This window comes from Phycodurus eques, chromosome 15 (genome assembly GCF_024500275.1).
Source record: "Phycodurus eques isolate BA_2022a chromosome 15, UOR_Pequ_1.1, whole genome shotgun sequence".
In the NCBI taxonomy this organism is placed as follows: Eukaryota; Metazoa; Chordata; class Actinopteri; order Syngnathiformes; family Syngnathidae; genus Phycodurus; species Phycodurus eques.
This window is the reverse complement of record NC_084539.1, coordinates 21,502,843-21,516,125: the sequence shown is the minus strand read 5'-3', so window position 1 is coordinate 21,516,125 and position 13,283 is coordinate 21,502,843. Positions and strand designations below refer to the sequence as shown.

The window sequence follows — 13,283 nt, the reverse complement described above, 5'->3', positions numbered from 1 at the left end:
AAGACGGGACAGGTGGCAAAAAAAGAGTGAGAAAGTTTAGGAATTCCCATCAAACACCTGTTTGGAACATCCCACAGGTAAACAGGCTAATTGGGAACAGGTGGGTGCCATGATTGGCTATAAAAGGAGTTTCCCTGAATTGCTCAGTCATTCACAAGCAAAGATGGGGCAAGGTTCACCTCTTTGTGAACAAGTGCGTGAGAAAATAGTCCAACGGTTTAAGGACAATGTTCCTCAACGTACAATTGCAAGGAATTTAGGGATTTCATCATCTTCGGTCCATAATATCATCAAAAGGTTCCGAGAATCTGGAGAAATCACTGCATGGACGCGGCAAGGCCGAAAACCGACATTGAATGCCCGTGACCTTCGATCCCTCAGGCGGCACTGCATCAAAAACCGACATCGATGTGTAAAGGATATCGCCGCTCGGGCTCAGGAACACTTCAGAAAACCAATGTCAGTAAATACAGTTCGCCGCTACATCCGTAAGTGCAACTTGAAACTCTACTATGCAACGCAAAAGCCATTTATTAACAACACCCAGAAACGCCGCCGGCTTCTCTGGGCCCGAGCTCATCTAAGATGGACCGATGCAAAGTGTTCTGTGGTCCGACGAGTCCGCATTTCAAATTGTTTTTGGAAGTTGTGGACGTGGTTTCCTCCGGGCCAAAGAGGAAAAGAACCATCCGGAGTGTTATGGAGGCAAAGTTCAAAAGCCAGCATCTGTGAGGGTATGGGGCTGTGCTAGTGCCAATGGCATGGGTAACTTACACATCTGTGAAGGCACCATTCATGCTGAAAGGTACATACAGGTTTTGGAGAAACATACGCTGCCATCCAAGCAACGTCTTTTTCATGGACGTCCCCCCCCCTGCTTATTTCAGCAAGACAATGCCGAACCACATTCTGCACGTGTTACAACTGCGTGGCTTCGTAGTAAAAGAATGCGGGTACTAGACTGGCCTGCCTGCAGTCCAGACCTGTCTGCCATTGAAAATGTGTGGCGCATTATGAAGCGTAAAATACGACAACGGAGACCCCGGACTGTTGAACGGCTGAAGCTGTACATCGAGCAAGAATGGGAAAGAATTCCACCGACAAAGCTTCAACAATTACTGACCTCAGTTCTCAAACGTTTCTTGAATGTTGTTCAAAGAAAAGGTGATGTAACACAGCGGCAAACATGACCCTGTCCCATCTTTTTTGGAACGTGTTGCAGCCATCAAATTCTAAGTTCCTGATTATTTGCTAAAAACAATCGTTTATCCGTTTGAACATTAAATATCTTGTCTTTGTAGTGTATTCAATTCAATATAGGTCGAACATGATTTGCAAATCATTGTGTTCTGTTTTTCTTTGTTTAACACAACAGCCAAACTTCATTGGAATTGGGGTTGTATAAACCTATTGAAAAAGTCGTGTGAAATCTTAACTGATATCATTTTTAATGATTTTGATGATTATAGACATGAGAAACAATGAAAAATTGAAAATGTTTTTAAATGTAGAAGTTATGTAGGAATTTAGTTTTAAATAAGTGGAATTGACTTTCAGAAAGGTATTTAAGTTATTTACGTTAATTAATCTGTATAGTGTTATTAGTAGTAGTAGCATTAATAATGTATTATGTTTGATTTTATTTATTTACAGCACTTTGTTGCAGCTACATTGCTCTATAAATAAAGTTGAGTAAAATAAATGAAATCTTCTACGATAGATTTAGTTTTGAAGCACAAGGTTGTCATACAATATACATATGGAAGATATATAATATACATATTTAGAGTCGCCACCCGTGTGTGTTTGTTTTTTTTTGTTCCGCCTCGCCGCGACGGCCACCAGACGTACGTTTGACTCGGCCATTGACCCCGTCTGCCCCGTGGGATCAGCCTCGCCCTGTTTGCGTACACTCTGTTCAGCACGCCAACTTCCCCTCCCACCCTGTGTGTGTGTTATTGTGTGCGTGTGTTATTGTGTGTTTGACACAAGTGCGCGTGAGTGTGTATATGTGTGCGATTATTGCGTGATGTACATTTGCAGCATTCACAGCGGCGGCTCGTTGACCCTTTATGTGCCAAATGAACCTAAAAGGATTTTTTTTTCTTCTTCTTCTTTTGTCTCATTAGGGCCCATTGAGTTTGAGGAGTGTAACGCTGCCATCGCTACTGAAGGTAGGACGTTTGGTTAAGATAATAATGTACGTAATGTAAAATTTTGAAAGCATTTTTTTTTTATTTTTTTTTTTATCAACTGCATTTGTATTTTTTAAAGGTGCCAAACCGAGGAGGAGAAAGCCATTTGGCATCCCAGGACGCAGGAAAGACAAAGACACAGATTCCACGTAAATATAAGAATAGATACAGTAGACGTATCATCATGTCATGTAAAGATCTGTACAGTTCAAACCAAAAGTTTATATATATTATATAAAAAGATTGTGTGACATGAAATCGATCATTTTGAAAATGTACGGTCAGACCTGAAGAAACGTGCAAGCGATGCGGCCTACAAAATTGGCTCAGTTACACAAGATCTGTCGGGAGGAATGGGCCAAAATTCCTGCCAACCGTTGTGAGAAACTTGTGGAAGGACATCCAAAACTATTGACCCAAGTCATACAGTTTCAAGGCACCGATACCAAATACTAATCAAATGTATGGAAACTTCTCACTTTGAAGAAAGTAATGAAAAATTGTCTCAAAAAAATCCTATCAAAAACAGAAACTTGCTCGAATATTGTTCAATCCATCATGTAATCAACCCGTACTTCTGCTAGTTATCGTGGCATACATGCTATCCTGATTTCGTTACGTTGGCAGTGCAAGCACGGGGGCACTTCTGACGCAAATTTCCGTCTACAGCAGAGGGCGATATTGCCAAATATGGCGACTCCCAGGAATCGGTGAAAATCGATTAATTTATTTGTTTAATTCTTATTCCACGAGCGCGATATTAATCATAATTGTTTAGATTAATGGGGCCCCAAAATGTTTTGATTTCTTTCACCTTTGAAGTTGGCCCAATAACCTTTTTATTCAAATGGCCTTTGACTGCTGTTGTCATCGTGTTTTCCCCCCCCCCCCCCCCCCCCCAATGTTACAAATAAAATGCAATTATACTATATATTATTAATATTAAATATATATCGCCGTTGTCTGGCGGAATCCTCGCATCTCCAAAACCATTACAATTGAGTACGCAGCGTAACAGTGCTTTGTCATGGTGTCGTGTCCTTTGTGTCTTGCAGGGAATCAACGGAAGCAGAAAGTGTGAGTAAACGGCCTCTTCTGCCTCCTCGTCGCAATGTCAGCCTTGTTGCGTTGTCGCCGTCGTCACTTCAAATGTCGAGCAGCAGGGGAGGCGCTCATTTTGTGTCGCTTCTTACTACTCGAACATGTGACACGCTCTGTCTCTCTCTCTCTCTCTCGCTCTCCCTCCCAGCTTCCCTCTTGTTTGTTTTGCAGATTTGCTCATTCATTCATTCATTCATTCCTCTTGTCTTTGTTTATGCTTGTAGAACGCTGCCAACGGCGCTCACCCCGGATACTACGGGGCCATAGACATTCAGAACACTGTAAGCAAGCCAACACACACACACACACGTTATTTTAAAAGTCACAATCATCTGTAATGAATGAGGTGGTCTTCCAAGTCCAGTACTCTTACAGTTACTGTATTTCCTTAAATAGGCGGCCTCTCAGATCTCGTACGGTGTTTCTCAGCCTTTATTCATTGAGCCACGGCACATATTTTACATTAGAAAAATCTCACGGCACACCACCCAAAAAATAACGCGGAACGTTGACACCGTAGACCCCCCGCTGCTAGCGGGCGGTAGAGACCGGGCCAGACCGCGAATAACGAAAAGCCGCGGATAATTGACGGCCATTATAATTGCATTTGGGAAAACAAACTTTTTTTTTTTTTTTTTTTTTTTGGCCCAACAAATTCTGAATAAGCAAGGATAAACTGCCAATCAGCAATGTTGGGGTTGGTTCCGCCCCCTCCCCTCCACCCAAAAAAAAAAAATTGAACTAATTGGAAGATTTCTTAAAAAAAATGTGTTTTGGTGAAATGTACAACATTCAATTCTCTTAATTCCTCGTTCATCGCGGGTATTATGTTCCAGGCACACCCACGACAGGTGCAAATGTGTGACTTAAAGAGACCATACAAAAGCTTTAAGTCTTATAAACAATTAAGAATACATTTGTTACAAATTAAGGCGTCCTCATAACAAATGTTTACCACATTAGACATAGACGCATGCTGCTACTCGCTCCAATTGAGTAAATCAAGACACCAGGCCACATTAGGAGGAAATATCTTGATTTTTAATGATCATTATTTATTTGTGGGAGTGTTTAAAATAGTGCTAAAACACATAACTATTTTTTTTCATAATATGAGAGAGTTGCATTTGTACAAATAAAGAATTAAAAGGCCCTGGATAATCATATAATAATGATACTGTGTATTGACTTTTAATATCTGGATTAGGTCATTTTTGGTGCAATTTTCATGATTTGGGGAATGAAAAAGCCGTACTTGCCTTGCCGATGTGCATTATTTGACTGTTTGCCTTTTGCAGAATGTTCCGCGAGTCGACGACGAGGGTTTCTGCATCCGGCCGGACGCCATGGAGAATGATATCCTCAAATCAGTGGTTCTCAATCTGGGGTCCCCAGTGTAGCTTGGGGGTCCCGCAAAATCATTTGCAATAAATGATTGTCGTATCAGATAGAGAAGTGCATACCTACATACGGGGACCGGTGCACTAATCCAATGAATGACAACATTCAATGTTCAAGCATCTTTGTTCTTGTATGCGGGAAATCACAACTTTATTCAAAAAAGAAAAAAAAAAAAGATATCTACAAAAAAAAAAAAAAAAGTTGCTTATCGACAATATGCAACTTTTTGCATTCCTACGGCATTTACGGTAGTTAAGTTTAATTGAGGGGATTGCGTGCCTTAAGTGTTCTGTATACTCTTTTTTTTTTTCTTCTTTATTTTACTTTCTTAACGGGATGGGCGAACATGCCAAAGAGAACTCCTTCTACTCGTCCAGCGACTCTGAGGACGAGGACGAGCCGCGCAAGTTCCACGTGGAGATCAAGCCCGTGCAACCGAACAACGACACGCACCAGAACCGCGCCACCATCGACGAGCTCAAGGCCTCCATCGGCAACATCGTCCTGTCGCCGTCCACCTCGGTATGTCCCCGTTAACGTATGTAAACGCACTTCGCGTGCAGCGTTTCTCCTGGTGCACATTGAGGCAACTCTTCGGATGCTGCGCCCTCCACTGGCCCAAATGAACCGTTTTTGTATTTGTATGTATTTGATTGTTCTTTGTTTTCTTTGTCTTAAATGGTATATTAGACTAAAATATAAAATACAAGAACCCTGTTTGATATTAGATTAAATATCACAAAAGCGTATGTTCAAGATTTTTTTTTAAAAAACTTGTTTAACTCTTTTTCTGTTGCTAACTTTTGGATAGCTAACATCCATCCATCCATCCATTTTCTTTATTTCTTTATTTCGCTTTATCCTCGCTAGGGCGTGCTAGAGCCCATCCCAGCTATCTTCGGGCGAGAACACCCTGAACCGGTCGCCAGCCAATCGCAGGGCACATAAAAACAAACATCCATTCGTGCACCTACGGGCAATTTAGGGTCTTCAATCAACCTCGCATGCATGTTTTTGGGATGCGGGAGGAAACCGCAGTGCCTGGAGAAAAAACCACGCATGGCACGGGGAGAACAAGCAAACTCCACAGAGGCGGGGCTGGGATTTGAACCCCGGTCCTCAGAACCACAAGGCAGATGTGCCGACCAGTCCGACACCGTGCCCTAGCTAACATCTACTGTATTAATAAAATGACTAAGTTATGGTGATTTCTGCGTCACTTTACTAACGTCAGATTCATATTTTTCTGGAAAAATCAGACATGAACGATGACCAAAGAATCAATGCTCATCAGTTTGAAAATCCATGAAATTATCCAACACATTTGCAGTCGTAAAGGGAAATCATCATTCGCAGCTCTTGTTCTTCTTGGACAGTTTTAGGAGTGACTTCCAACTGTTTCAATTGCGAACTGGAGGAAAAATGTAGATTATAAAAATTTACCACAAAAAGAAAAAAAAACTTCCCTTCATGTTAGAGGTTTTAGACTTCGGAAAAGTCGGAAAACCCCTGCTACCTTGGTGACAGGACAATATGGAGGACACAGGGAAGGACGCTCCTGCTTTGCAGCACTAGGGGGCAACAGGGGAATATTTTAGTCACGCTTGACCACCGAATGCAGGCGGCATTCCTGGCCTTTCAAGGCATTTATTTTTATACTTAACAAGAGCCTGAGCATTAGCTCGTGAGTCACATGCGGCTTTAGGTGATTGCATTAGCCCCACCCCCCAAAAGAAAAAAATTATTTGACTCAATTATTCCTGAAATTTCTTTCAGACAAAAAGTTCATAGGTCAATGTGACCCACTGTGTCTTTAACCGTCCAAAATAATTCTGGCCCTTGTTTTAATGCTGAGTAAATACTTTTATTATACCATGCACGCTCTAAAAATATTTTCTTAAATATATAATCGAAAGAAGAAAAGAACAACCGCAATTTTAAAATATTAACATGAGTCAATTTGACCCTTAACATTACAGGACGGCGAGCCACCCTATTATATTTGGGATCAGTTTGATCTCATCTAATGTTTTATATATATATATATATATATATATATATATATATATATACTTTTTTATTTTACTTAATTTTTAATGATTTTTTTCCCCCTCATTCTGTAGAAACAACTGGGTAAAAAAAATTCAATTAACATTATCGATTGAAATTTATTTTTAATAGAATAAAAATACAAAAAGAAAAATACAAACAAAAAATGTCAAACGTATTTAAAAATGTGTATAAGAATTATAAAAATGCAAAATACTGATATAAAATTTTTTGGGGGTGTTTTTAAAAAATAGTATTAAATCAGATGACAAAAAAAATATATATATATTACGCACAATTTAGCTAAAGTGAAGACCTGCTACTACTTGTACCCAGCAATTGTTAATAATTGATAGTTGTTGTTTTTTTGTTTAGTTTTTTTACTTTTTTTTTTTTTTTTTTTACCCCCCAAACACTATTACAACACGCACACACACAAGCGCACTTAAAGGAATATGTCTCAGCAGACGGTCACACACATGCTCCATCTCGCTCACTCTGAAAATAAGCACGGCATTAAAAATTCAAGCCACCCGTGTGTGTGCGTGCGTGCCAGGCTTGGCGTGGCAAAGAGAGGGCACACTCTCCATCTTGGCCGTTCACCTCTCTTCCTCCTCTCCGTTTGTCTTGTCGTGTGTGTCCCCCCCGCCCCCCTTCGCCACACACACTCCAGTAATGTTGCTTTTAAAGCTTCCATTTCAGAGGTTTTCGGGGCATGTCGTATTTACGGCCAAAATCACAGTTTGGGACGCACTGTATACTTTGGTTTGAAGTTCACGGCTCGATTCAATTTTGGAAACAACAGTCAGGAAACAACAACAAACTGCCCATGTTATGTGGACACAGGAATAGATTTATTGACGTTTAAAATGAAACTGGAGCAGCTTAAATCTTTTCATTTTTAGGAAAGTGCAACAGCCCCAGTTTGTCTTCTTTTTCAGCAAATAGGGGTCAAAGGTGAGCGTGATGATGCAATGCAAACAATAGCATCGTTGACCAAGTCATATTTGATTGTTTTTCGAAAATGAGACAGATTTTCTAATGTGAAGTTAATTACGTTAACTTGCTCGCATAGTTGCCTAAGTCATATTTGAACCTTTTCAGAACATTTGAGATTTTGTTTTTCCAAGTAAAATATATTGCGCTAGCCTAACAGCATTGTTGCCTAAGTCATATTTGAATGTTTTCAGAAAATGAGAGATTTTTCAAAAAGTAAAATATATTGTGCTAGCCTAATAGCATTTGCCCAAGTCATATTGGAATGTTTTCAGAAAACCAGAGATTTTTTTTAAAATGTAAAATATATTACATTAGCCTTGTTGCCAAAGTCATATTCGAATGTTTTTTGGGGGAGGAAAAACGAGATTTTCCTCATGTCAAATATGCAAAGTTTCAGTCAACACAGGGGGAACAAATTCAACAAACGAAACAAATCCCTTGTGGATTACAGTGACCTGGAAAATTAAAAACATACTTTTAGTTCCAATATTTAAGAACATTTCATTTACAGAAAAATACAATTTTACAGCAAATGACAACGCTTTTACGCAAGTAATCTTCTACGAGGTGACTTTTACCTGGCCCAAACTCATTTTCTGTTCAGATACTTGTTACTTTTGACTCAAGTGTGGCTTTCCGGCGCTTTATACAAAACTGTGTCGTCTGTGGGAACCCCTGATCATCGGCCCATCATATGACGTAATTACGCCTGCATTTGGTTATTAGCTTTTTTCTTTTTGGCAGATCTCGCCCACAAGCCTCGCGTTTGACACCTGTGCAGTAACGCATGCACCGTCACCCCGTGTCACTTCCTGTTAATGTTGTTAGGAGGTTTCTCCATTAAAGTCGCCATCCATCATCCTCCGGCTGCTGACACAATTGCATCGTCTGGTGTCAATTATTGAAATGTCTTTTTTTTTTTTTTTTTTTCCCCCTTCTTCTTCCCTCCCCCACCTCCTGTTTGGCTCTCCCTGCACCTCTTTTTCTATTTATATGCACGCGTGTGTGTGGTCACCGAGGAGAGCCGTAATTGAACCCATTTGCCGCTTAGCGCCGGGTGGGACGGAACCTTGCCGCCTGTTTTGTGTTCCTCAGAGCCATTTTGTTTTTTTCTCTCTCTCTCGCTCGCTCTCACACACACACACACGCGCGCGCGCGCACACACAGAGGAGAGGATCTTGTGTTACGCAGCCTGACTGTGCAGATTTACGCGATTGTCTACTAGTCCGTGAGTGATGGTCATTGCATGGCATCCAATCTTCTGACACCCCGCTGCTTCCAACAACATGGAGTTTGATTTAGTGCCACGTTCACGCCGATTCGGGAATATCCCCGGGCCATTGGGAGTTATTAATTCTAACATTTTTTTTTTTTTTAAAGCACTTGAAAGCATCTTTCTACAAGCTCACCCCAGGCAGGTAAAAAAAAAAAAAAAAAAAAAAAAAGGGAAAGTTCAGGATAAAGTTCAGCTCGTAAAAACGTCGGGAATGACGTACTTTTATCATATATATTTATTAGTCTTTGTTTTACTAGTTAATAATGCTGTTGCTTTATGTCATTTAAAGCACTTTGTTGGCTGTATGCTGCAATTCAAAATACATCATTTAACCAACTTTATTTGTATTGTGCGTTTTTACTGGATCGTGACAAAACAATAAAATAGATGCATGTGGTCATATAATTTCATAAGATACAATTGAAATACAATGGAAAAGAACAAATATAAAAATCAAAAAAGAAACATAAAAATATGAAGATGAAGAATTTAAATACAAAAAAAACAAGGGTTTAAAAAGTATAGTTTAAAATTGTATAACAAATACTTTAAATGAAAAAGACTACAATAAAATTTATATTGTTTAATTTATTACTTTAACCCAGCAGTAGGTAATTTGGTGGTAGTAGTTGTTTTTTTACTTCCCAAAACAGCTACTTTTATTACAATATGTGGATATTTTGCTTAGATTAAGAATCATTATCTTTTTGAAAGGAAAACAAATCATAAAAGCAAATAGTAGTTGATATTATTTGAAAAAAGTAAAGACCTCCCCCTAATAAATACTAAAGATTGTATAAACTATGTATCACACATGCATAATAATGTTGAAATGTCTACAAAGTAATTAAATATCGTTAACTTATTTGCAGAAGTAGAATGATAAAAGCAAATGTAGAGCTTAATATTATTATATGTACCTCCTTCTCCCTAATAAATAATAGAGGCCTAGAACCTTGCCCCAAATAACACTTTACCCCAAACAAACAGACCCTAAAATATTTCTCCATATTATATAACTTGATAATATTTTTTTCCTCCCCGAGTTCTGCATTGTCTTTTTGCTTTGGCTGTTTTCAAAAAAGTTGACTGTACATTTTCTCTCTCTCTTTCATTTTTCAGGGCCAAATGCGGCGGAACCAATCCAGTGAGTATTTCTCACCTCCTCGCCCCCACCCCAAGTGCGTTTTTACTCAGCGCTTGTTTTTCAAAGAAGTCGCTGAGAAAGCCCAGCCAAGAGCAACACGTCCCGGGGAAAAAAAAGCAAATAGCTGTTCTTTTCCCGGGAACGCGAGCGTCGGCGTTTGTTTGCGTCCCGCCGGCGCGTAAGGGAGATTAATTGCCTAATTGGCCGCTTGTATTTTAACATGTCACAAATGATCCCTTGGCGTTTTCTGCTCCCAGCTGGGTTATCTGTCTCTGCTCCGGCAGGTCCCGCTGGAAAAACACAAGCTATCAATCCGGAAAGTTAATTTTTTTATTTTTTTTATTTTTTTATTTTTTTTTTTCTTCTCTCCGCAAGGTTATGTTTTGATTAGCCGGGCGTTGGAGCAGCTATTCGTCTAAGGTCTACTAACTTTTGCGGGAATTTGCACGTTGATGATGTCATTAATAAAATCCAACAATAAACATGCCATTTTCTGTCTGTGTACATTTGTAATGTCAAACCAATTTCCATCCACGAATCAAATTCAGTTTATTTATTTTCCACAATTTAAATGTGCTCTCGAATATCCTATTGAACCTCCAACCATTAAAAAAAAGAAGACGTCTGTTTTGGAATGGTCGTCGACCTCCATTTTGATTTCCCAGTATTTTTTTCCGGCAGCCATATAAAGTGAAGTCATCTGTTCCAGTGTCAAACTGTCTCCCTCATGAAGCCATTATTAAGTGTACAAGCAATGATTTTTAATAAAACTTTATGATTTATCAACTATCCAAGTGTCCCAAAAAAAGAAAAAGTTAACCACTGGTAATCTGGCGTGATGCCATTTTCTCAGCCGAGAATTTGTGCGGCTGTATCGCTAGGCAGATTTAGTAAAGGTCATTAGCACTGACCTTGTCGCTGTGCGTGCGCTCAGGGTTCAAGGAAGCGTCCATGTTAGGCTCCAAGACTCAGGGTGAGTATCTGTTCCCTGCAGTCCGCCCCCCCCCCCCACACACACACACACACACACACACACGCTCACACACACCCACACCCACCACGACCCGCTTGGCCCTGCTTCAGTCCCAGGCACCCCCAACCAACTCCCTCCCGCCCCCCGACCGAGGTCTCCTACACTGCTAACATCACTCTCCACTCCCAAATTTGTGTGTGTACTTTTACTCTTAAAATGGATTTACACTGTTAAATATGATGGAAATATGCTCCGATATTAGACATCACATATGTAAATATGATACATTTGACATTAGATTGTAAATCGTGTACCTCAGATGTGCATACGCTACATATGACTTTTAATTACAGTCCAATATCAGTAAGCTCCAAATGGAACCGTTATATTAGCAGTGTATTGATGTGCATATGGTACATTTGACATGAAATGCAATTGTCATGTACAGCAATTTGTTGTGTATAATCCCCTCTAGAGTATAATACGTACGCCCAAAATCAGGAATTCCCGTCTATCCACGTATAATACGCGCCACCGATTTGCTGGCATCCATGCTCAAAACATGAAGTATTATTCGTGTTTTATTCGGTTTTTCAAAAATATATTCTGCTCTTGACGTTGGCTTCCTCACCGTGCGTTCGGAATCGTACGCCGTCTCCGGCACACTCTCGGAGTAGAGTTGGGGCATCAGACAGATTGAATTTCCGAACGCACCCTCGGCGAGCAGAGAGAATTTACCATATTACATACGAGTTTATGACATCAGACATCAGATATCATATTGGAATGAAAGTACACCTTTTTCACAACCCCTAGCCACCGGTATACATTTATACAACGTGAACATTTCTTTTTCCATTTTGCTTAACCCCCATGTATAATACAATCTGTTGACATTTGATTTGATTCGATTTTTTGTTAAGGAAAAGTGCGTATTATACACGAGCGAGTTCACTTGTGGGCGAAGGTGCGATGGACTACAAAACACGCCTTGTGTGACAATCGTGTGTCGGTCGGGTAGAGTGGCAGGTGAAACGTGGTCGTCACTCCGTGGCTAAAAGTGGTTGTTTTCCTCCCCCCCGCAGGCGATGAGCTGGCCAAAGCCAGAGTGCCGGCTTCTTACGAGTGAGTAGCTCGCCCCTTTTTGGGCTTTCTTTCCTTCTCGAAGCAAACGTTTCAAGGGTCACATTTGATTTTGAAAGGGACAGATGGGCCGGTCCATTCGTAGATGAGGTAAAAAAAAAAAATATATATATATATATATATATTTGTTAAGTTCAAATCTGTATATTTAATAATACATTCATTTAATTGTATTATTTTTTGTTTTTAAAATAATCAATTATTTAAGTTGAATTAAGTTTTATTTAAGTTGTATAAAACTTTTATTTTGATCATTCAAGCTTGGATGAAATACGATAATTAAGTGGAATTATTTAACCAGTTATTTTATAAAAATATTTTTAAATTACTTACTTTACTAATATGTTTGGGTTTTATGTAACATTTATTTTAATTAAAAAATGCTCATTTAAAATATAGTGAGATTATATTTAATTCATACATTTCTTATATTTTTGTATATAGCATTTCCTATTGTAATAGTAAAACTAATTCATGCTCTTTTTAAATATTTCTAATGAAATGAATCATCAATTATTTTTTATAAAAAAAAAAGAAAATCATATTTTAATTTGTATAACATTTTCTATACTAAAGAATCATTTGTCATTAACCACTTATTTAATTAAAAACATTAAATTGTTGATTTCACTGACATTTTTGCTTTTTATTAGTTACCCCCAAAAATTATTTAATGTGATAAAGGAACCAAAAAAAAAAAAAAAATGAATTGCAACATTTTAAGGAACCAATTTGTCCAAAATATGATTTTTTTTAAATGACTGCAACAAATATGACACAATTCCTGATCATGTAAATGGTCGGTGGGGCCGGCTAAAGAAGTGAGTCACATGTATCCCGTGGGTGTTACTTCTGGCCCGAAGTGCTCTAACGTAACTTTTCTCCCCCGCGTGTGCCGCAGACTGACCAACAACGACCTCCTGTCCTTGGATCCGCTCGGGCCATTCCTAACCGCCGCGCCCTCCCAACCCGTGCCCACGTCCACAGGTATGCAAACGC

At 39.3% G+C, this 13,283-nt stretch overlaps 1 protein-coding gene across 1 annotated transcript in view; it reads left to right on the top strand.

Moving 5' to 3' along the window:
* The window catches only part of LOC133413327 (F-BAR domain only protein 2-like), a 47,926-nt gene that overhangs the window by 23,602 nt on the left and 11,041 nt on the right, over nucleotides 1-13,283 (top strand). Inside the window, exons 9-17 of the mRNA XM_061697543.1 lie at nucleotides 2,130-2,174; nucleotides 2,275-2,344; nucleotides 3,251-3,272; nucleotides 3,521-3,577; nucleotides 4,595-4,654; nucleotides 5,046-5,219; nucleotides 10,144-10,168; nucleotides 12,227-12,266; nucleotides 13,186-13,271. Of these exons, the coding sequence (XP_061553527.1) occupies nucleotides 2,130-2,174; nucleotides 2,275-2,344; nucleotides 3,251-3,272; nucleotides 3,521-3,577; nucleotides 4,595-4,654; nucleotides 5,046-5,219; nucleotides 10,144-10,168; nucleotides 12,227-12,266; nucleotides 13,186-13,271 (579 nt within the window). The remainder of the gene's footprint in view (nucleotides 1-2,129; nucleotides 2,175-2,274; nucleotides 2,345-3,250; nucleotides 3,273-3,520; nucleotides 3,578-4,594; nucleotides 4,655-5,045; nucleotides 5,220-10,143; nucleotides 10,169-12,226; nucleotides 12,267-13,185; nucleotides 13,272-13,283) is intronic.